The sequence below is a fragment of the Oncorhynchus mykiss genome, chromosome 25 (genome assembly GCF_013265735.2).
Source record: "Oncorhynchus mykiss isolate Arlee chromosome 25, USDA_OmykA_1.1, whole genome shotgun sequence".
NCBI lineage: Eukaryota > Metazoa > Chordata > Actinopteri > Salmoniformes > Salmonidae > Oncorhynchus > Oncorhynchus mykiss.
In genome coordinates this window covers 25,042,934-25,068,507 of record NC_048589.1, presented here as the reverse complement: position 1 = coordinate 25,068,507, position 25,574 = coordinate 25,042,934, and the positions used below count along the sequence as shown (strand labels likewise).

Sequence of the window (25,574 nt, the reverse complement as noted above, 5' to 3'; positions counted from 1 at the left end):
CATTTGGGGATGACATATGGCTTTTATATAAGAATTAGTCAAATTCCTCATTCCTGGCCAACTCAATCTCAAACAGGTTGGCTTGTTTTTCCTCCCTCTTGTCTCTTTCTCTCTCTCCCTCACTCCCTCTCAGTCCCCTCCTCACTCTCTTTTTCTCTCTCTCTCCCTCTCTCTCTCCCTCACCCTCTCTCTCTCCCTCCCTCTCAATCCTGTCCTCTCTCTCTCTCTCTCTCTCTCTCTCTCAAAAGGGAAAATAAATAAACATAATTATGGGTAGTATTTACAATGCCGTTTGTTCTTCACTGTTTGCCCTTTTCTTGTGGTCACAAATCTTTCTGCTGTGATGGCACGCTGTGGTATTTCACCCAATAGATATGGGAATTTATCAAAATTGGGTTTGTTTTCAAAATCTTTGTGGGTCTGTGCAGTCGGAGGGAAATATGTGTCTCTCTAATATGGTCATACATTTGGCAAGAGGTTTGGAAGTGCAGCTCAGTTTCCACCTCATTTTGTGGGCAGTGTGCACATAGCCAGTCTTCTCTTGAGAGCCAGGTCTGCCTACGGCAGTCCTTCTCAAAAGCAAGGCTTTGCTCACTGAGTCCGTACATGGTCAAAGCTTTCCTTTATTTTGGGTCAGTCACAGTGGTCAGGTATTCTGCCACTGTGTACTCTCTGTTTTTGTTAATTCTTTCCAATGTGTCAAGTAATTATCCTTTTGTTTTCTCATGATTTGTTTGGGTCTAATTGTGTTGCTGTGGGGCTCTGTGCAGTCTGTTTGTGTTTGTGAACAGAGCCTCAGGATCAGCTTGCTCAGGGCACTCATCTCCAAGTTCATCTCTGTGTAGGTGATCACTTTGTTATGCAAGGTCTGGGAATCACTTCCTATTAGGTGGTTGTAGAATTAAATGTCTCTTTTCTGGATTTTGATCATCAGCAGGTATCGGCCTAATTCCGCTCTGCATGGTGTTTTACGTTGTACACAGAGGATATTTTTGCAGAATTCTGCATGTAGATTTTTGAAATTTTATTTCACCTTTATTTTACCAGGTAGGCTAGTTGAAAACAAGTTCTCATTTACAACTGCGACCTGGCCAAGATAAAGCAAAGCAGTTCTACACATACAACAACACAGAGTTACACATGGAATAAACAAACATACAGTCAATAATACAGTAGAAAAGTCTATATACAGTGTGTGCAAATGAGGTAAGGTAATGGAGGTAAGGCAATAAATAGGCCACAGTGGCGAGGTAATTCCAATATAGCAATTAAACACTGGAGTGATAGATGTGCAGAAGATGAATGCACAAGTAGAGATACTAGGGTGCAAAGGAGCAAAATAAATAAATAAATACTGTACGGGGATGAGGTAGTTGGATGTGCTATTTACAGATGGGCTATGTACAGGTGCAATGATCTGTAAGCTGTTCTGACAGCTGGTGCTTGAAGTTAGTGAGGGAGATATGAGTCTCCGGCTTCAGGGATTTTTGCAGTTTGTTCCAATCATTGGCAGCAGAGAACTGGAAGGTGAGGCGGCCAAAGGAGAAATTGGCTTTGGGGGTGACCAGTGAAATATACCTGCTGGAGCGCGTGCTGCGGGTGGGTGCTTCTATGGTGACCAGTGAACTGAGAAAAGGCAGGGCTTTACCTAGGAAAGACTTGTAGATGACCTAGAGCCAGTGGGTTTGGCGACGAGTATGAAGCGAGGGCCAGCCAACGAGAGCGTACAGGTTGCAGTGGTGGGTAGTATATGGGGCTTTGGTGACAAAACGGATGGCACTGTGATAGACTGCATCCATTTTGTTGAGTAGAGTGTTGGAGGCTATTTTGTAAATGACAGTCGTTCCAAGCCTCATTTTAAATAAGAATTTGTTCTTAACTGACTTACCTAATTAAATAAAGATTCAAGTATTTTTAGCCAGCTCCTAATTAGTATGTCAAATTTTATGTTCTTTTTGATGGCAAAGAATGTCCTTATTGCCTTGTCTCTCAGATCGTTCACAGCTTTGTGGAAGTTACCTGTGGCTCTGATGTTTAGGCGGAGGTACAGTATGTATAGTTTTTTGTGTGCTCTAGGGCAATGGTGTCTAGATGGAATTTGTATTTGTGGTCCTGGCAACTGGACCTTTTTTTGGAACTTTATTTTTTGTCTTACTGAGCTTTACTATAAAGGCCCAGGTCTGACAGAATCTGTGCAGAAGATCTAGGTGCTTCTGTAGGCCCTCCTTGGTTGGGGACAAAAGCACCAGATCATCAGCAAACAGTAAACATTTTACTTCAGATTCCACTAGGGTGAGGCTGGGTGCTGCAGACTGTTCTAGTGCCCTCGCCAATTAGTTTATATGTATGTTGAAGAGGTGTTTTAAGCCCATTGTAACAGCACACTTGTGGTTTGTGTACATGGATTTTATAATGTTGTATGTTTTTTCCCCCAACACCACTTTCCATCAATTTGTATAACAGACCCTTATGCCAAATTAAGTCAAAAGCTTTTTTGTTATCAACAAAGCATGATAAGACTTTGCCTTTGTTTTGGTTTGTTTGTTTGTCAATGAGGCTCTCCCTTTCTTTCAGAGTTACCACAGGCCTACCACCTGGATGAATGGATGAAGGACAAACTGCAAATTTCCCTTCCAGTAACTGACCAAATAGATATTTATAACCAGCTGGTCATCTCCCCCATCCACTGAGACCCCCCCTCCACCACCTTGCCTAAGAGAGCTCCATTTAAAGACCAGTTGTATCACTCCTGGCTTTGTTCTTAAACAAAGAGAACTGCCCCTCATCTGCCCGTAATTGGGCCGACCCTTGGAATGTGCTTGATGTCTCTGCGTGCGCCATTGCCACTCCATCAGACAGGCAAGGCCCACTCGGGACAGAGAGATGGAGGAATGGAAATCCCTCTCTCTCTCCCTATCCTTCTCTCTCTCTGTCTTTCTCTTTCTCACTCTCTTATCCATTTTGACATAACTGGGACCTCTCTGCAGAAAGAGGACCCCGTGCTAAGTGATAAATGGAACAGCCTGCAGCCTCTCCTTGTTGGGGCTGCTAGGGCTTGCTGGGATTCACCACTATTGCCCGGGGGAGAGGGGGGGAGGGGGGTCACTAGTAATTCCCAGCTACATTTGGTTAAAAAGGGATTGAATTATGTTTTTTAGGCCCCCTTTTTTGAAGACTGAAGATGTAGTTGTTTGTGATTTGGTCCCAAAAATGTAAATACTGAAAATTGCAGGCTGGTTGCTAAAAAGGTAAATTGCTCCAATTTGCTTTCATAACACAGCCTGGTTTAGAAATAAGTGAAAATGTTTCACTTTGTATTGATGCCTAAAATCCCTCAATGTCATATTAGTGTCTAGATACTTTGCTTGTAACAATGCTATAGGGAGTGGTGTGAGTACCTTGGGTTTTTAGAACATCCCCCTACCCCCGTTTTCAACAGCCCACTTTGGTCATGACTCATTTACTCTCGCATCCGTCACCTTTCATCCCAAACTCAACTCCGCCATGACACGCGCAACACTAGCTAGCTACCCAGGATAAGTAAATAAATGATGTAATGTGTGACCCCCCCCCACCTACCTCCCCTTACCCCACCCACATCAGAGGTGATTACACCAGAGTTAGGGCAGTTGAGAGTTGTGGAGGTGAGGAGTTGCTGGTGTGAGAATGGGGTGGGAGGGGGGTTATAGATGGGAGGATATAGGGTGCTGGGACAAGGGTGGTGGTGAGCAGCCACAGACGTGGGTGGGAGGAGGTGCAGGGGCACCGGGCCCACAGGAGCAGCCCTTTGGGTTTGTCTGGCGTTCCTCCAGCCCCACGGCTCCACTCCCCCCTGGGCCCCCTCTCAATCCCGGGACGTCTGGGCTCCAGGTGCCAGGTGGGTGATTGGGGGGCTGTTGACTGCAGCGCGCCGTAGCCAGAGCCTGGCCCCAACCTTAATGACCTCCTCCAGGGCTGCCAGTCCTATTGTGATTCAGCTACCCCCTCCAATTCACAGGTCGGATATCCCTCCGCTCCGGAGCCTGGGCCCAGGCTTCTGCCACTAGCTGTGTGTGTGCGTGTGCGTGTGCGTGCGTGCGTGTGCGTGTGCGTGCGTGCGTGTGCGTGCGTGTGTGTGTGTGTGCGTGAGAGAGAAAGACGGTGTGTATGTGTGAAAAAGTGTGAATGTATTTTTTTTGTTGTGTTTTTTCTTTTGTATTTTTTTGTTGAGTGTGTGTTCTTTTAGGGAGGGGCTTCCTTTTGGTTACTTGGAGCAGACAGACACTTAGCCTAATTACGGGAACAGCACTGTCTGTTGTTACCCCATTGGACACAAATAAAGATGCACTGGCAGATATACACACTGTTAGCCAGGCTCGGTCTCTTTTGTACTGCTCCTCTGGAACGCTCCCTGCCCGCAGAACAGAAAACACACCAACCACACCTTTATGTAAGCAGGACAAGTCTGTCTGCCACCTGGTTTACATCCTAGCAGAGCATTCTCTCTCTCGCTCTAGAATCAAAATAGCACGGTGTGAGTGAGGCTAAGCATAGCAAGAGGGACCATCATCACAGGATGAAACTTAAACTTAAAGAGAGAACCTGGTCAGCAACTGTACATGTATAGTATCAGTCACCTACTCATTCCAGGGTTTTTCTTTCTTTTTCCTATTTTCTACATGGTAGAGTAATAGTGAAGACATCAAAACTATGAAATAACACATTGGAATCATGTAGTAACCAAAAAAGTGTTAAACAAATCAAAATATATTTTACATTTGAGATTCATCAAAGTAGCCACCCTTTGCCTATTTAGAATTCAAGGCACACTTAACCAGCATGGCTACCACAACATTCTGCAGCGATACGCCATCACATCTGGTTTGCACTTAGTGAGACTATCATTTGTTTTCAACAGGACAATGACCCAGTGTGACAAAATAGTGGGTACTCCTTAAAATGTCAGCTGTGGAAGATGTAGTATCCCACTGGGCACAGATGTCAATTCAACGTCTATTCCACGTTGGTTCCACATTATTTCATTGAAATTATGTGGAAACAACGTTGTTTCAACCAGTGTGTGCCCAGTGGGATGTGTCTTAATGTATTGAAAATTAAGAGACCAGAAACGAGGTGCAGTGCTCAGGAAATGTCTGAAGAAAATAGGACAGCACGGAAATGACAAATGGTGTAAATTATGACTTGTGGGTGAAGTTGTACATTTTGGATTTTGAGGCGGTGGGGTTTGGGTATTAGTCACTTTCACCTCAGCTAAAAGTTAACGGGGCTGCTAAAACAGACAGTGCTTTAGTGGAAAAGTGCCAAAGAGATTAATGAAGTGTGCCTCTTCTCGCCTTCACGCCATCCCGCTCTTTTTTCCTTTGTCTGTGTGTGAGTGTGTGGGCCGCCCCTGTGGTGTAGTTAGCTGAGGTAAATATCTGGGAGAGACAGACGGGTGATGTTAGCATCACCTAGCTTCATACACATCAAACCAGGCTTGGTGTAATCCTGTTTGGACAAACACTCTCTAAAAGCTATTTTCTCTCCATGTTAGTCTCCTCAATCTGTCCTGTCTGTCCTCTCCTCTCCACAATTCACAATGGATCCTCCTCAGGCCTCCATGGAAGTGTTTTTGTGTAACTGCTGTGGGTTTGCCTCACAGAGTGAGCCATGGATTTATGCAATGCGTTACTTTAATACAAATCTTTCATTAACCAGTGAATTTTTTATATTTGATTAACAAATGTTGAGTAAGAAACTGACCTGAAAGCAGAGTTGAATTGTGGGTATCAGTGTAGCTTGGCCCCTCTCTAAGGATGTTGATGTGTGTGTGTGTGCAGGCTCTGTGCTCTTTGCCTCAATAGCCCCCACAGCCACAAGTTTTCCTATATGTCCAACAAGGGGCCCAGTCCAGGTGTGGATGGTGTGTAATAGATTCTCCACGAGTAACCTCTTTAGATCTGCCTGTCATTTACAGGTTGAATGTTCTGCCCTCCCAACCTCTGTGGCCTTGCGTGGAGACCTACATGTGTAATTCGAGTCTGCAGTGTTTTTAGAGCTGTTTCACACTGTCAAGGTTGACTTATCTGAGTGGGGAAAGTTTCTGAGGGAATAGAGAGACATATCCAGAGTCGGCCTTGGAATGTTGTTTCAAAATGGCCAGGGTCCCCCTCAACTTCATCTATGGAACTTCATCTATGGTACCCCCCACCATCCATCTATTCCCCTCTCCCCCACCCCCCCCCCCCCCCCCCCCCTTCCTTCTTTCCCCCTCTCCTCTCCCTCCTCTTCCCCCTCCTTCCTCCTTTCCCTCTTTCTCCCTCCATGAGGACGGAACTGAGAGATGGGACAATATGTCCCCTCAGAGGCTTTCTCAGAGTCTGTCTGTCTGTCTGTCTGTCTGTCTGTCTGTCTGTCTGTCTGTCCCTAATGGCTGACAGATGTGTATAGCGTGAGTTTGTTTCATGTTAGCTCACAGCTTGATGAGCAGAGAAGCAGCTGGAGATTAACAGAACCCCCTTCCCCGTCCCCCTCACAATGCCTCAATTTTTTTTATTCGCGCTCCACTGTCTCGAGCTTGTAATGCACTCCGGCCTTTTTCCACCATAATATATTGGTATTAATAAAGGCAAAGGCTGACATTCTGTAATGGGAGTAGGGAGGGTAGTGGAAGGAAGGTATTTGGGCTGCTTCTCAGAGAAACAGCAGCCTCTTTAGTTCTTCTCACAATAAATCTCATGGCAGTTTGAATGGTTGGATGGGCCTGCTCTGCTGTGAAGTTTCCTCCAGTTGATTACAAGGGAGTTCAAGGAGTGCTCCTCGTCTTTTATTGCTTACAGCCATGGTACCTTACGGGTGGGTATATGCTACAGTGGACGACTTCAATCGCATGTCATACAATATCATTTTATTTCGTTTTCTTCCACTGAAGCAATAGGAGGGCAGAAAGGGTTCTCTAAGTAGCTCATGAACGCACTGTTGCTCATGAACGCAACTCATTGCCTTATTGCTCATGATTGAAACTCCGTTCCCTACTACTTATGAATGCAACTCATTTCCTTATAGAGCCCCACAGTGTAGGTGTCATAATACCCTTAAAACCTTACGGTCAAACAAGGAAATTGTTAAAATCGTTTTTCCACCATTCATTTTTCACATAGGGAATTTTAGAAACACTTAAAATAAGGTCTGTTTTCATGTAAGCTTTTACTTATCCGTTATTTTACCAGGTAAGTTGACTGAGAACACATTCTCATTTGCAGCAACGACCTGGGGAATAGTTACAGGGGAGAGGAGGGGGATGAATGAGCCAATTGTAAACTGGGGATTATTAGGTGACCGTGATGGTTTGAGGGCCAGATTGGGAATTTAGCCAGGACACCGGGGTTAACACCACTACTCTTACGAAAAGTGCCAGGGAATCTTTAATGACTTCAGAGAGTCAGGACACCCGTCCCATCCGAAAGACGGCACCCTATACATCACTTCCATGGGGCATTGGGACATTATTTTTTAGACCAGAGGAAAGAGTGCCTCCTACTGGCCCTCCAACACCACTTCCAGCAGCATCTGGTCTCCCATCCAGGAACTGACCAGGACCAACCCTGTTTAGCTTCAGAAGCAAGCCAGCAGTGGTATGCAGGGTGGTATGCTGCTGGCAAAGCTGCTGGCAAAGCTTTGATAACCATGTAAATCTCTCTTCGGACAAAGTGACTTTTATCAATATATTCAGCTCTATTTATGCTCAGATTCAAAAATCCTAATTAGCACCAAAGTCATGCAAAACTACAAATCCCTGCAAGGTCCTGCACGTAATCTCTAGCTGACACCTTTGCTAACAGGTATTGCGTCAATTTAAAACTTGCACAAGACAGTTCACAGAATTGTCAATTTTACTTCATTTAGCTAACATTAGATATTTAATCCAGAGATTCTTACCTTTGCCTCAACTCTGCAGTCTCGTCCAGATCATCATGGCATTTGTAATTCTTTATGAGCCACATTAGCTGCTAATTAGTATTTCATTTTTTTATGGGGTTAATACAAGTAAATATATTGATAAAGGCCACCTTGTCCTAGAGAGATTTACACGGTTATCAAAATGTCATGCCAGGGTAAGTCTACATGAAACACAGCCTTTATTTTAAGTGTTTCTAAAATCCTTTTTGTGAAAAATGAATGGTGAAAAAACTATTGGAATCCAAATGATTAGGCTGAGGCACATGGGTTACTAACAGCTTACTTCACAACATACACTTCGTATTACTTTCTTAGCTACAGTATATATATCTTCATGGCATATAACATCATTTATTCAACAGCATACAAGACGGTTTTGGACTTACTGCTGTGCTCACTTGAACAGGAAGGTGGTGCGGCGGTCCTTCTTGTGGGCAAATTTTGTCATGAAACTTTGTCTTCAAAGTCTGGCATTCTCTGGATTTATGGTGCTTTCAAGACAACTGGGGAAAAAAGGTTGAATCATGACGTCTATGATCTTCAGGACGGATCTCTGGAAAGAGGCCCGAGTTCCAGACTTGGAATTCCGAGTTGGATGACCGTTCAAAATGTATTTTCCCAGTTGGAACTAGTTTTTTCCCGAGTTCCCAGTTGTCTTGAACTCACTGAAGTCTGAGATTTCCCAGTTTCCAGTTTTTTAAAATTCTGGATTGACAGCATGACCAACCTATTCAACCTTTTCTGGTGAATGTTAATCCTTTTAAGCTTGGAAAAGAGACTTAAACCCAGACTTGGACCACACCCTTTCCACCAAATAGCAGGGAAAGCAAAATAGTGACCCTTGCAGTTAGCCACTGATTCCTTCCAAACCACTTATTGATGAATTTGCGATTTCTCACTTGTCTTTAATTTTTATGTCCAATGGCCAATGAGCACTGATACGTTTTCTATATAATTTCTCTTCATTTGACAAGTATTTAAAAGGATTTTCCAGTAGATTGTCAACGTGATTAATGATGATGACTGCTTGTCTAGCTAAGTCCAGTCAAAGCTACAGTAGATATAACGTGATTTGACGTCATTTTATCTGTGGACAAAAGACCTTGAGCCTTCTTGGAAGGGCCCTTCTAATGTAAATCTATATGAGCACCCAATGCGGCTTGAACTTTCTAGCTCTCCGTGTAGATTTTGCGGTAACGTAGTGTCCCCATAAGTGACAAAACACTGAGCCAATCACAGCGTAACTAGAGAAGATTACCAAGCCCTACGCTCTGTATTTTCCATTGGCTTGCCCCACCACCATGGAAAGCACTGAGCTAGCATTTTGGAACTGCCTTAATCAAGAAAGCAAAAAAGACACTATTTTTGTATGTAGCTTTATTAACTCAGTATTCATTTTTGTTTGCAAATTGATATGTGATAACATGTAAAACAGGCAAAAAAAAAAAAAAAAAACTGGTGGGGCTCTGCCCCACTTGCCCTGTGTGATGGGTCGCAACTACATACCCCATCAGAACCCGAAATATAAACTTGTTTCACTCCAATGTTTGTAAACAAAATAAATGTAAACAAAAGACTGGCCTTGAAAACATGGTTAAATCTATCATTCTGGGATTGTCAGTCCTTGCAGCCATAGTTCTATGAATTTGAGTGGTTGCATTTCTCCAGCCCCATTGCACTATGCCTTACATTTCTTATGCCTACTTCCTAACATTTTATTTGTGTTCTCCTGAGGTTAGTTTGAGCAATACCGCTCCGAAGAGAGTTAAGGAGAAGAGGCCAGTGTTGAGTTATTAAGCATCATGAGTGATTAATATTGCATGACGTCGTGTGTTAACCACTTTTACGAGGTGACGGGAAAGAAATCACTGCAGGTGTTTCTGGATGCCAGAATCAATCTGCCAGATGATCCATGGCTACCCAGTCGTCAGTAACATACGTCACACTACACCCACATCAGGAAACCAGACTACATACTCCACAAAACACCCAAATTAGGAAACCAGACTGCTGCTTTCAGGAAGAGAGAACTACACAGTTGGAGAAAAAGAGAGACACACAAGCAGAGAGAGAGAACTACACAGTTGGAGAAAAAGAGAGATAGACAAGCAGAGAGAGAGAGAGCGACAGAGCGGTGGGACAAGCAAACACAAGACAGGGAGTCAGAGAGTGCAGTGCATGTGCAGATGTAAGGGATCTGTGTGTGCTTGTGCGAGAGAAATACTTACATACACTGAGTGTACAAAACATTATGAACACTTGCTCTTTCCATGACATAGACTGACCAGGTGAATCCAGGTGAAAGCTATGATCCCTTATTGATGTCACTTGTTAAATCCACTTCAATCAGTAGATGAAGGGGAGGAGACAGGTTAAAGAAGGATTTTGAAGTCTTGAGACAAATGAGACATGGCTTGTATGTGTGTGCCATTCAGAGGGTGAATGGGCAAGACAAAATATTTAAGTGCCTTTGAACGGGGTATGGTAGTAGGTGCCAGGCGCACCGGTTTGTGTCAAGAACTCTTCGTAACATTGCAAAAAATCTGAAACTTTTTGTCCGAAAATTATAGAAAAAAAGCTAACCCATGCTTTTGTCACTTCTAGATTAGACTACTGCAATCCAACTATCCGGAAAAAGCACTAAATAACCTTCAGTTAGTGCTAAATACGGCTGCTAGAATCTTGACTAGAACAAATACATTTGATCATATTACTCCAGTGCTAGCCTCTCTACACTGGCTTCCTGTTAAGGCTAGGCCTCATTTTAAGGTTTTACTGCTAACCTACAAAGCATTACATGGACTTGCTCCTCCTACCTTATCTTTACGATTTGGTCCTGCCGTACATACCTACACGTACGCTCACAAGACGCAGGCCTCCTTATTGTCCCTAGAATTTCTAAGCAAACAGCTGGAGGCAGGGCTTTCTCCAAAAAAAGCAATGCTTTATGGAATGGTCTGCCTATCCATGTGAGGGATGCAGACTCGGTCTCGATGAGTCTTTACTGAAGACTCATCTCTTCAGTAGGTCCTCATGACATGACTGAGTGTAGTCTGGCCCAGAGGTGAGAAGGTGAATGGCAAGACACTGGAATGACGAACCGCCCTTGCAGTCTCTGCCTGGCCGGCTCCCCTCTCTCCACTGGGATTCTCTGCTTCTGACCCTATTACGGGGGCTGAGTCACTGGCTTACAGGAGCTCTTCTATGCCATCCCTATATGCCTTCTTTCTGTCCTGTCTTGCGCCCCCTCGGGCTCGTGCGGTAGAGATCTTTGTGGGCTATACTCAGCCTTGTCTCAGGGTAGTAGGTTGGTGGTTGAAGATATCCCTCTAGTGGTGTGAGGGCTGTGCTTTGGCAAAGTGGGTGGGGTTATATCCTGCCTGGCTGGCCCTGTCCGGGGGTATCATCAGACAGGGCCACAGTGTCCCCAGAACCCCCCGGTCTCGGCCTCCAGTATCTATGCTGCAATAGTCTATGTGCTGGGGGGCTAGTCAGTCTGTTATTTCTGGTGTAATTCTCCTGTCTTATCTCGTGTCCTGTGTGAATTTATGTATGCTCCCTCTAAATCTCTCTCTCCCTCCCCTCCCGGAGGACCTGAGCCCTAGGACCATGCCTCAGGATTACCTGGCCTGATGACTCCTAGCTTTCCCCACTCTACCTGGTCGAGCTTTTGCTCCAGTTTCAACTCTTCTGCCTGTGACTATGGAACCCTGACCTGTTCACCTGATGTTCTACCTTGTCCCGGACCTGCTGTTTTCGTCTCTCTCGCTTACTCTCTCGCTCTTTCTCTCTCAGCTATTAAAGGCAACTGACATTTACAACTGAGGTGCCACTTAATGGCCATGTAGAGTCTGGTTCTTCTCTAGGTTTCCTGCTTTTCTAGGGATGTTTTCTTAGCCACTGTGCTTCTACATCTGCATTGCTTGCTGTTTGAGGTTTTAGACTTGGTTTCTGTATACATCTGCTGATATAATAAAAAGGGATTTAAAAATACATTTAATTGATTGATTGAACTGCAATGCTGCTAGGTTTTTCAAGCTCAACAGTTTCCAACACCATCCAAAGCACAACTTGACAACTGTGGGGAGCATTGGAGTCAACATGGGTCGCATCCCTGTGGTATGTATGAGAGAACTAGTGTATGTTACTGTGGGTTAGTGTGTGTACACAAGGAAAGTGCATGGGGAGATTGACTGGTTACTGGTTACAGGCCAGCAGCTTGTTGGTAGGCCTCACTCTGCTGTGTCGAGCGGAGCTGGGGCAGAGCGGGTGACGGGGCCTCATTATCTCTCTCTCTCCATGTCGGGCCCTTAAGTCCATCTCCTCAGCGCCTGTTCTGTTTGTTTAGAGAGCGAGAGCCTTAATGAGCCCATTATCTGTCGATGATCCACAAAGGGGGCCCTTCTGTCTCTGCCTTTACCTCCCCTGTGTCGAGTGCACTTTCTCTCTCTACCTCCCGTGACTCTCTATGTAACTCTCTATTTCACCCTGTAGTTCTCTCTTTCTCTCTCTCCTCCCATACTGTGCTCATTTCTTTCTCTCGTGCACAGCAGTGCAACCTCCTTCCTTTGAACATGGCCGCCCTCTTCGAGGCTATACATTTTTATGTTGTTGTTGGGAACTGGCTTTGGTCTGGTTTTAACTGCCTCATATCTGAAGCTCCCCCATAACAGCTGACAGTATACTGTAGTGTAGATTGCTGTGTGTGCTACCAGGAGGGAGAGAGAGAGATATTTTATTCACCTAATGCTGATGGCAACATGACTGGTTTTTGTGAGATCCTTCTCACTGGCTGAAACAGATTCATTCTGCGTGGGGAATTTTCTGGAAGCGTATTATTATACCATATTTCAAGAATACTTGAAACGTTGATTAACTGAATTGATGGTTAAACTGAGCTTGGTTAACCCTTTTGTGTGTGTGTGAGTACATATACAGTATGTGTGAATACGTTTGTGTGTGTGTGTACCGTATGTATTGACTCCAACAGCAGCCCACCCCCCAGTAGCCACAGAATGCTGCAGTAGATTAGCTCTCTCCCTGGTCAGGCCCGGCCGACCTGTTAACGCTGAAGACTTAATTACGGTGATCTGGTAATAGTGGAGAAAATGGCAGGAATGCTGTCCACATGGCCGTGTTCACAGAAGGATTAGCTGCACAAGCTGCACTCCCCAACCTTGGCCAGCTTCCTCTCCCTCTTCCAGAACCCTTCTTACAGCTGCCTTTGTCTCGCACTCCAATGAGGCGAGAGTGAGGGGGGGAAGAAAAGACAAAGAAAATTAATCTTCTGGGTGCTGGATCTTAATTCCTTTTAATGAAGTAGGCTACAGGTTTGAGAGGCTTTGAGCTCTGTACGCCCGGACATACACACACACACACACACACGCAGGCACGCACACACGTACGCACGCACGCATACCCACACACAGGTGACACTCCTAACTTCTGTAGGTTCTTATTGATGAGCAATGATGTTATTCACCAGCCGTGGCAAATCCATATTTTTGCTTTCATTATTAGCTAATAAAAGGAGTTAGCAAATCTGTTAAGCTTAACTGTGATGTTTCCGGGATCTTTGAGAGATCAGAATCGGAAATCTCTGTTTCCGTCCTATTAGTGTTGAGAATGCTTTAGTCTCTACTGATGTTTTCCCTCAGCACTAAAGCTTGTGAAGTACAGGTTTAAAGGAAACCGTATGAGAATTAACATTTGTTCATGTTGTTGTATAATTCTCTGTCTGGTTATAATTGATCTTCCAAAAGGAGACATGACCCTTTTGGAACGAAAAGAGAGAATCTCTGAATGAATGTTCCATGGCTGTTAACCTGGAGGACCTAGGTCTCTGAGCATCTGTACTGTCTGGATGTACTTTAGCTCCCACAGCAATGCTACAGGCAAAGTATTGAAACACAGGCCCTGTATACAACCCCCCCACCCACCTCCAAAAATAAAACCTCCACCACCACTTCACCGATGGCGGAGAAGCCCATTACTGTGTTCATCTTCTCAACGTTTGACAGGTGGAAGTAGAACTTTGGGTTTTACGTTTTAATTATAAAGAATTCCAGATGTGGAGGGGGGCCCATAAATTAGAAGGAGAGCGACTCAAATGTCTTCTTTCAAAGGTACCAAGCGGATCAGCATCTGCTTCTCATTGCAGTCAATGTTATTAAAGGCCCTGACCAAAGAAAGCTCCACAGTCCCCTGTCGGGCCCCACAATAATTAACACTATTAAATGTGCCTAAATAGATTTAGAGCATCCAGAAAAGTTAAATTTGTCTTGGAGAATGACCGCAATCATCTATTCTCCAAGCAAAGGGAGCTGGAACAGAAGGACGAACCACCTTATCTGATCTGTAGAAAGAGAGAAATTGTGAGGAAAAGGGGGAGAGAAGGGAGGGGGGAAGAAAATGCACAAATACATGCAAATTAGGCAGGTATGCCTTTGAGTAAGAGGGAGGTGGGAGGGGGGAGGAGAAGAGAAGAGAAGGAGAGGGAGTACGGAGAGAGGTTTGAAACGTTCTGTTGCCGCACTCCAGCCCATGTTGTTGGTACTGGAGCATATGCATGAGCTGAGAAAAGCAGCAGTCACGACAAACCATCCCTCTGCGGTTCTGTTCCTTTCTGGTGACCTTTTCAAACCACATGAATGCATTTTCTGTCATTCTTGGATAATGAGAAGCATTGAGAGGAAAGTGTTTTTCTGTTCTCTCCAAGGACTGATTCACTGGCCCTTGTTTGGGAGTGGGTTAATTTACTAAAGTATGAGATCGATTTAGCCTGTTTTGGACAGACATGTTTGAAGCTTTCCCTCTCTTCTCATTGACCGAGAGCAGAATTAAGAGGGCAGTCCTGGCAGCGGATTGGCTGAAGTGGTTCTGCTTGTAGTCTGCGCTTGCCGAGTGGGTGTATGGCGGGTGCCGGGGGTTGGGGGGGTTAGGGTCAGAGGGGCGAACCTCGGGTCGGTGTGAGGGTGCAATGTCTCTCCCCAGTGCGGTACCCCCAAAAAAGAGAAAAAAATAAACACCCTCCACACCTCCCAAAAAAAGCCAGATCGGCAGAACTAAAGTGGGGCAGTAACTCCTAGGGGTGTGATTGAAAGGGTGAGAAGTTAATTTGGCAGCATTTCCTCCTCGCTTTGCTAATGTTTCCTCTCAGGACTAAACACCTCTACCTTCACCCCACCCACCCTCCACTTTCACCTCTACCCCACCTCCACCCCTACTGCCACCCCACCCCACCCGCCTTCCACTTTCCCTCCCTACCTGCACTTTCCTCTCAGGACTAAACACCCCGACATCCACCCCACCCACCTTCAACTTTCCCTCCCTCCCTACCTCTAGGGCTCCTGAGTGGCGCACTGCATCTCAGTGCTAGAGGCGTCACTACAGACCCTGGTTCGATTCCAGGCTGTATCCAACTGCCAGTGAATGGGAGTCCCATAGGGCGGCGCACAATTAGGTAAGGGTTTGGCCGGGGTAGGCCTTCATTGTAAATATGAATTTGTTCTTAACTGAATTGCCTAGTTAAATGAAGGTTAAATAAAATAAAACACCCCTACCTCCACCTTCACCTCTCCCCAATGTTCAGCAGCTTCCAACACGCACCCTTCCCCGTCACCTCCTCTCTGCATGTCCTGACCTCCCCAAAAACACCGTCCGCCGCAGCGGTACACATTGACCCGAAACGAAACCTTCTCTCCCCGGGAAACTTCCTGCTCTGAAACACTTTGGCTCAAGTGTGTTTTCTCATCAGACAATGGGGGAGGGAGGGAGAAGAGGAGTCGGAGGGAGTCGGAGGGAGGTGGCTCTTGAGCTAAATGGAGACTGTGTTGGTGTATCTTCACGGCCTGTCAATCAGGGACCCCCAGGGATTCTGAAGGGGGGGGAGGGTCTGCAACAGCTCAGGGAGGATGGAGAGGTCATGGTGCTGGTGGTAATAAAGAGAGTGTGCGTGCGTGCATGCTGGGTTGAGAGGCCACAGGGTTCTTGCTCTCCTCACTCACCACGTCCAGGATAGTTCCCATCAACAGCAACACTTTCCTGAATCAACATGGACCTAAATACCCTCACACACATTTCTCATTGGCCAGACCCCCACATGGCTCAGTATAGGCGTGTAATTCAGCACAGAGTAATCAAATAATCAAACCCATGAGTCTCACATAAACCTCTTCTTTATGTAGATCACAAATAAACAAATTGCTTTACTGTCTTAAAGAGACCACATAAAGAATGACCCTTGGGATCATGGACATACCTGATTTGAAGTTTGAAAGACGATACGAGAGAAGATACAGCAAAATGGGTTGAAGACATTAACATGTCATAGAGCCATAGGAAGCATCCATGTGTTGTAGTATAATGACATACTAGCTTCTCCTTCTGGAGGCTCCTAGTCTATAGTATAGGGGGTGAGGGTGGAGTAGCCCCAAAGAGTTCCACTGGGGGTGACGTCATTTCTCCGGCAGGAACGAGCCCTGTTTCATGTAGCACTAATCAAATAGTTGTTGTCTGAGACAACTCGCTCCACTCGTCCATGATCTCACACACACATGACCTCACTCGTGTGCACACATACACACACACAGACACACACAAACACGCTCAAGGCAGGTTCCCCTAAGTATTGTCCCTTCAATACCCATAAGTGCCATTGGGGTCCCATTGCGTGAGCGACCCCTCTTAGACACGTTGAGTCCCAACATTCTCAGACGGTCTCTGTGTAAAGACAGCAGGAATCTCACTCTTTTAGTCTCTGATGTCATTTGATGTGACCTGATGTTATTGCTGAGAGCATAGAGTAGTTACAGTATCTCTATCAGAGGTTTCTATTGCATGCATACCCAGCTAGCACATTTGGTTCCTTGGAAGTTGTGGGAATGTACGTTTTTGGTTTCCCATTGGTTCTGGGAATGAAGCCATAAGTTTCTTGACCGGTAAAACTGAATGTTTTTTAAACGTCCCGAGAACGGAAGCAAAAATGTTTGCCTGTTCTGGGAATGTACATTTTTAGGTTGCAAAGAGGTTCTGAGGACATTTTACTCTGGTTCCCTGAATGTTTTCCTAGGTTTTATTAACGTTATATTATTGGTTATTTGAAGGTAATGAAATAACGTTCTGAGAACATGTTTCAATAAGATTTTTAATAATACTGCTAGCTTAGTTTCGGTTAACTGTTTTGAAGTCCAAGTACAGAGAGGATATATGGAAATACATTTGCTTAGGCATTAATCATGCAAACACATGTATTTTTTATTGTGACCCCACGTCAGTGAGAATCGATACTATGATCTTCTGTTCTCTGTCCATGGAATTAGTCCACTGTGGTTCGGCCAATTAATGGGCACGGCCAACAAACCTGAACATAATTAATAAGATAGAGAATAGAGAGTTTCGTTAATGTTGAGAATGGAACTTTTTCAAATAACATTCTTAGAACGTTCTCTGAACGTTACTAAAGTTTTCTTGTGGTTTTCTTAATGTTCTCAGAACAATTTGAGAACATAACTTCAAGGATCATACCCTTTTTTTCAATTTTCGCCTTAAATGACATACCCAAATCTAACTGCCTGTAGCTCAGGACCTGAAGCAAGGATATGCATATTCTTGATACCATTTGAAAGGAAACACCTTGAAGTTTGTGGAAATGGGAAATGAATGTAGGAGAATATAACACATTAGATCTGGTAAAAAAAAAAAATCCTTTTTTTGTTTTATCATCTTTGAAATGCAAAAGAAAGGCCATACTTCATTTAGATTTTGACCACCAGATAGCAGTAGTGTGTGTGCAAAGTTTCACTGATCCAGTGAATAATTAAATTACTGCACAATATTTTGTATCAAGTCTGCCAGGAGTTTTCCCAAATGTGCCGAATTGGCCAATTGATATATTTTCAAGTACATAACTATAGAGAACATAAAAAAATGCTATGGTATACAAAATGTACGTTTACACACTCCCACTAATGTCATACATGATGGGTCATTAGCTTATACACTTTCACACATCTAGATGGCCGGACAGGGTGGGTGTGGAGCCAGAGACAGCAGTGGGGTCAAAATGTAGAACCCAGTCCTTACATTTGAACATAAAAAATTATTTTATCAAACAAAACTATGCTACATTTCATTTTTTGGACCCTCAGGAAGACAAATCAGAGTACATTATTTACCTTCAGAGGTGAATGTATCAAAACAGTTGCCATGATAAAAAGTGTTTTGTTGTTGTGTAGTCTCCTCCAACAATAGCATGGTATTTTTTCACTGTAATAGCTATTGTTAATTGGAAATTGCAGTTAGATTAACAATAATTTAAGCTTTCTGCCCATATAAGACATGTCTATGTCCCGGAAAGTTGGCTGGTGTATGCAACGTCATTCTAGTCACATTAGCGCACGTTAGCAACAACTGTTCCGGTTTAGGGACACCCATCCTGTAGAAGTTAAATAGAACCATGAGGAAACCTGTAGGAAAAGTTATCCTGAAGAACTGAAATTCCCACAGAGTAACTATTTAAGAAGATTCCCAATGTCAAACCAGTTGGAGAACGTTCCAAGACAATTACCAAAATGTAAAGGAAATGCAACAATATTTTAACTTTTAGGAAACGCTCTGTTAAACTAATGAAATGGCAAGAAAATGTGGTCTGTAGATTGATGACGGTAAAACAATTGAATCCATTTACAACAAGGCTCCAATGTAATAAAATGTGGAAAAAGTCAAGGGGTCTGAATACTTTCCGAATGCACTGTATATGGTCCTGTCTTGGAAAGAAGAGGCGGTGGGTACCCGATGGTGGCACACACGGCTAACACACTGCTCACATACTACAGGCCGTGGTGTGAGACAGGCCAGGTCAGCTGGTGACGGTGTGCAGCCCCTTCTCCCTCTTCATTTATCTGCTGTGGCAGCGGACAGAATGCAATTTCCTGCGAGGTGGAGTCAGGGGGACGGGGACGGGGGCGGCTAGAGCACATCAAAGGGTCCACTGAAAGCTATCAGGAACTTGAGTACTGCCAGCAATGCGTGCCAACCCTCCAGCCCCACCTCTCCTCGCCTCCTCTCTCTCTCTCTCTCTCTCTCTCTATTCCTCCTGTGGTGCTCCCAGACGCTAGGCCCAGGCCCGGGCATGGTGTGTCTAGGTTAAAAATACCCCTCCATTTACTAAAGTCAGACACCTTGAGTTGTGAGCAGCTGGGGCATGGAGGGCAACCATTAGGCTCACCACAACTCCGAGGAAAGGTCACAGTTTATCTTACTGTACACACATGAGCGCGAGCACACACTATCACACACACACTCTAGCATGCACACACAAACAGAGCGCAATCTCTCAAACACAAACACATAGAATTCTGAATTAGAATACTAATAGGATCTCTACAGACAGGTTGGTTGTTTAGCAATAAAACCTACGAGTCCGCAACTATGTGGAAAAACAGACAGGGTTGGCTTAGACTTTTGACAACATGTAAACTATATCTCGTGTTGGATTTTTATTGAAAACATAAATACGTTTGCACAATGAACACTTGTTGTCTCTTACATACATCGTTGCAGTTTTTGGTTAGTTAGCTAGCGCATTTTAGCCATATTAGCATAGACGTGACATCAGTCTAAACTCCTCAAAACAAGACATGGTATCAACAAATAAAACTACAGTAGCTGAAACGAGCCACCTACGATTCCCCACATGTTAGCTTCTTGTCATTGTTGCTAGCTATCTGGCCATCCAGAATCACAACACCTGTACTTCTGTCCTGTTTAAGCATGTGCATCGTGACCTTGTCAGCTATCCCGTCTATGCACAAACACACACCCCTACACTCCTACAACATCCTCTCTTCTTCTCCTGTAGCTCCCATCGGTGGAGGTGGGTGGATAGGACTGGGTACAATGTCAGCCTCTGCTAGGACCATTTTGTGTGTGTGTGAGTGCTTGGTAATGGAGGTCCCAAATGAGAATGCCTGGGCATCTCTTTCTCTCTCACAGTCTCTGTCTCTCTCTGTCAATTCTATTCAATTCAATTTCTATTTAAGGGCTTTATTTGCATGGGAAACATATGTTAACATTGCCAAAGCAGGTGAAGTTGATAATAAACCAAAGTGAAATAAACAATTAACAGTAAACATTACACTCACAGAAGTTCTAAAAGAATAAAGACATTTCCAATGTCATATTATTTCTATATATAGTGTTGTAACGATGTGCAAATAGTTAAAGTACAAAAGGAAAATAAATAAACATAAATATGGGTTGTATTTACAATGGTGTCTCTCTCTTATGTAGGACAGGGGGTTTGGGCGTGTTTTGTGTGTGTGAGAGAGACAGAGAGAGAGAGAGGAAGCAATAAGACCCTTTAATACTAGCTCTCCCCACACCCCCTGACCCCCCCACCTACTCCTTTTTATATGGCATTAAACAGTCCTTCACTGAGGAGTGGGACCAATGGAAGAAATGGGCCCATCCATGTTGTCACACACAGGGAGAGGCCACGTGACAACACCTGTACCACATAGCCTGCAGTGACAGGGCCCACCCCACCATAACCTAGCATTCCATCCATGTTGTCACATACAGAGAGAGGCCATGTGACAACACCTGTACCACATAGCCTGCAGTGACAGGGCCCACCCCACCATAACCTAGCATTCCATCCATGTTGTCACATACAGAGAGAGGCCATGTGACAACACCTGTACCACATAGCCTGCAGTGACAGGGCCCATCCCACCATAACCTAGCATTCCATCCATGCCAGGCCTCATATAAAGAACAATAGAAGCACATCGTTTCTATTTAGATTCCTGGAGATCTTGTGTTATTGTGCTGTTAGTTAGACAGCTGGTTGACGTGACAATAGGGTCTCTTTATTTTGCATGTACAGTACCAGTTAAATGTTCGGACACACCTACCCATTCCAAAGTTTTTCTTTATTTTTACTATTTTCTACATTGTAGAATAATAGTGAATACATCTTAACTGTGAAATAACACATATGGAATGTGTTAAAAAAAGTGTTAAACAGTAGCCATCCTTTGCCTTGATGACAGCTTTACACACTCTTGGCATTCTTTCAACCTTTATTTAACTAGGTAAGCCAGTTAAGAACAAATTCAAAACTCCCTGACGATGGCCATGCAGCCGAAACGTGTCGGATTTTTCAAACTTTGTTTCTATTGAACATGCCATACAAATAAAGGCATTTTTATTAATTATATGAAGAGTGCCTTGGTCTTCCTTTCTTTTTGATGACTAATTCACCCCTTTTACCAAAGAGCACCTTCTGTCTACCAAAATGTGCTATTGTGTACCTTAGTAGCATTTCCCTTCCTCCTCTTTCTACCAAGAACTAATTTTTATTTAAAATGACGGCCTACCCAGGCAAAACCCTAACCCGGACCACGCTAGGCCAATTGTGCGCCGCCCTATGGGACTCCCAATCACCGGCAGTTGTGATATAGGCCAGGATCGAACCAAGGTCTGTAGTGACGCCTAGAGCACAGAGGTGCAGTGCCTAAGACCCCTGCGCCACTCGGGAGCTTCATGAGGTAGTCACCTGGAATGCATTTCAATTAACAAGTGTGCCTTACTGAAAGTTAAGAAGGAAAGAAATTCCACAAATTAAGAGCCAATCAGTTGTGTTGTGACAAAGTAGAGGTGGTATACAGAAGATAGCCCTATTTGGTAAATGACTAAGTCCATATTATGGCAAGAACAGCTCAAATAAGCCTAAAGAAACGACTGTCCATCATTATTTTAAGACATGAAGGTCAGTCAATCTGGAAAATGTTAAGAACTTGAAAGTTTCTTCAAGTGCAGTCTCAAAAACCTTCTAGCGCTAGCATGAAACTGGCTCTCATGAGGACCACAACATGAAAAGGAAGTTCTAGAGTTACCTCTGCTGCAGAGGATAAGTTCATTAGAGTTACCAGCCTCAGAAATTGCAGCCCAAATAAATGTTTCACAGAGTTCCAGTAAGAGACACATCTTAACATCAACTGTTCAGAGGAGACTGCGTGAGTCAGGTTGAATTGCTGCAAAGAAACCACTACTAAAAGGACACCAATAATAAGAAGAGACTTGCTTGGGCCAAGAAACACAAGCAATAGACATTAGACCAGTTGAAGTCCAAATTTGAGATTTTTGATTCCAGCCGCCGTGTCTTTATGAGACGCAGAGTAGGTGAACGGATGATCTCCGGATGTGTGGTTCCCACCGAGAAGAATGGAGGAGGAGGTGTGATAGTATCAAGGCACAAGGCGAGACCTAAATGCAGACACAGGAGGCAGATGGTTGGAGTCTTAGAATGGATTAATAAACAAAGGGTTAGGTAAGAGAATTGTCGTGGACAGGCAAAAAGGTCAACCAGATCAGAGTCCAGGAGGTACAAAGTGGCAGACAGGCTCATGGTCAAGGCAGGTGGGTACAAAGTCCAGGAACAGGCAAGGGTCAAACCCGGGAGGACTAGAAAAAGTAGAATGCAAAAAGCAGGAGAACAGGAAAAAAGCTGGTTGACTTCGAAACATACAAGACGAACTGGCACAGAGAGACAGAAAACACAGGGATAAATACACTGGGGAAAACAAGCGACACCTGGAGGTGGTCTAGTATCCGAACCAGGTGGTAGGCATTTCGAAGGTCCAACTTGGAAAATATGGTGGCCCCCTGGAGAGGTTCAAATGCAGAGGAGAGGTAGGGGGTAACGATTCTTGACAGTAATGTCCTTCTACTCCACAAAGAAGGACCCTGCGCCAGCATGAGATGCAGATGGATGGACGGCCCCAGTGGCCAGAGACTCCTCTATGTACTCATCCATAGCTTTGGTGTCTGGTCCAGACAGAGAATACAATCAACCCCGAGGTGGTTTAGTGCCTGGGAGGAGATCAATGTCACAATCATAAGGACGGTGTGGGGGAAGAGAAGTAGCACGTGCCTTACTGAACACTTCCAGGAGGTCCTGGTATTCTGTGGGGATAGCAGAGACATCCACAATCTTGCTAACATCCTGAGGAAGATGACTTGAGGAAGGCTGTGCTACTTGAAGGCAGTGGGAATGGCAAAATGGGCTCCAACCCAGGATGGAGCTTGTGGTCGAATCAATCATTGGAAAATCCCAAAATCATTGGAAAATCCCAAAACCACCGGAACATGGGGAGGGGTAATGAGGAGGAACTGTATTGTCTCACTGTGTTTACCAAAAACCCGTAATTGAACAGGCACAGTGCTATGGGTGACTTACACTATAGAGTGACCATCCAGTGCCCTAGCATCCATGGGCACAGAGAGAGGCTGAGTGGGAATACCAAGCTCCGAAGCTATCGGTGGCATTCATAAGATTTTCATCAGCCCCAGAGTCAATGAGCACTCGGAGAGACTTAGAATGGTCTCCCCACGGCACAAGAAAAAAAAGGAGTGTGCGGGTGATGGGAATTAGAGAACTCCCAGTCTGACTCACCACAGTACTGGTACCCACTATAGACAAGGGTTTACTAGTAGGGCAGGTAGCTATAAAATGTCCTGCCCCTCCACAGTACAGACACAGTTATTATTCATCCTCTGTGAGCACTCCCAAACTGATAGCCTAGTTCTTACCAACTGCATAGGCTCAGAAGTATCCAACTCACCCGTAGATTCACGAGAGAACTCGGGTGGTTTCGACTCCTCTCTGAAATTTTTGGATTCCATAGGAGATGAACGCGCCATATCGGGTGCACGAGTGTGCCCGAGACCAGACCTCCTCTCTTTCTTGCGTTCCCCTAGGTGTCCATCAATTATAATGGTGAAGGCGATAAGGGAGTGGAGGGTCCACCGGCAGTTCCCGAGCAGCGAGCTCATCCTTATCCTCCTCAGATAATCCGTGTAGAGAAGTATCGAAAAGAGACTCCGGATTCCAGACACAGGAGGCAGATGGTTGGAGTCTTAGAGTGTTTATTAATCCAAAGGGGTAGGCAAGAGAATGGTCGTGGACAGGCAAAAAGGTAAAAACCCGATCAGAGTCATTGAGGTACAGAGTGGCAGACAGGCTCGTAGTCAAGACAGGCAGAATGGTCAGGCAGGCAGGTACAAAGTCCAGAAACAGGCAAGGGTCAAAACCGGGAGGACTAGAAAAAGGAGAATGCAGGATAACAGGAAAAACCCTGGTTGACTTGGAAATATACAAGACGAACTGACACAGAGAGACAGGAAACACAGGGGTAAATACACTGTGGAAAACAACCAACACCTGGAGGGTGTGGAGACAATAGCGAGGACAGGTGAAACTGATCAGGGTGTGACAGGGGGTGTTTTGCAGATGATGTAACGGTTTTTGACCAAGGAGAGTGATGGAGTGCTGCACTAGATGGCCTCCATAATCATCTGACCTCAACCGAATTGAGATGGTTTGGGATGAGTCGGACCGCAGAGTGAAGGAAAAGCAGCCAACAAGTGCTCAGCATATGTGGGAACTCCTTCAAGACTGTTGAAAAGCATTCCTCATGAAGCTAGTTGAGAGAATGCCAAAAGTGTGCAAAGCTGTCATCAAGGCAAAGGGTGGCTGTCACGCTGTATAAATAATTGGAGACAGGTACAGGAATACGTAATAGGGGGCTTTAATACTCCACCCAAAAATACAACATGCCATGAAAGGCATGTGGATGAAGCCCAAAACAAACACATATACAAAAACACAGGGATGTAACCCATACAAAAGAGAGAGGGTAAACCTCTAATAAATACAATAACAAGTGCACTACAATACACGGTGCGAGACCAGTAATAACGAGTCCACTATACACTTAGCACGAAAGCCGAAACAACAAAGCACAGGTATTCACAAGACCAATGGACATGGGAACAATAACCGACAAAACAATGGTGAACAGAGGGCACACATATACATCATTACTTATCAAGAGGAATGGGAGCCAGGTGTGCGTAAAGACACAGTTCAGTGACGCCTAGAGGCCGGTGACCTAGACCTCTGGAGCTGGTGCACGGAATGAGCAGCAGTACCGGGGGAATCTGTGACAGTATCGCTGCACCAGCAGCGGGACGACACCGGTCTCGATGACGACCACAGGGACACGATGCGGTTTGGTCAGGGCCAGTTGCAGCTGCCGAAGTTGCGTAGTTGTTGGACGTGCCAGTTTCAGTTGTGTTGGACGGGCCAGTTTCAGTTGTGTTGGACGTGCCAGTTTCAGTTGTGTTGGACGGGCCAGTTTCAGTTGTGTTGGACGTGCCAGTTTGAGTTGTGTTGGACGGGCCAGTTTCAGTTGTGTTGGACGTGCCAGTTTCAGTTGTGTTGGACGGGCCAGTTTCAGTTGTGTTGGACGTGCCAGTTTCAGTTGTGTTGGACGGGTCAGTTGCAGCTGCCGAAGTTGCTGCATTGTTGGATGGGCCATTCCCGCTGTCTCCATTTAATGTTGGTTTTTCTGTCACGTTGTATAAATGATTGGAGACAGGCACAGGAATACATAATAGGGTTTTTTAATCCTCCACCCAAAAATACAACATGCCATGAAAGTTACGGGGCCGTAGACCAAAACAAACACGTATACAAAAACACAGGGATGTAACCCAAACAAAAGAGCGAGGTTAAACCTCTAATAAATACACAGGACGAGACCTGTAATAACAAGTGCACTACAATA

The 25,574-nt window shown here is 44.8% G+C and overlaps 1 protein-coding gene across 1 annotated transcript in view; it reads right to left on the bottom strand.

Moving 5' to 3' along the window:
• The window catches only part of LOC110504214 (phospholipase DDHD1-like), a 67,076-nt gene extending 43,430 nt beyond the window's left edge, over window positions 1–23,646 (bottom strand). The window contains 1 exon segment of the mRNA XM_036962268.1: window positions 23,568–23,646. Within this exon segment, the coding sequence (XP_036818163.1) occupies window positions 23,568–23,646 (79 nt within the window).
• Between the last annotated feature and the right edge of the window lie 1,928 nt (window positions 23,647–25,574).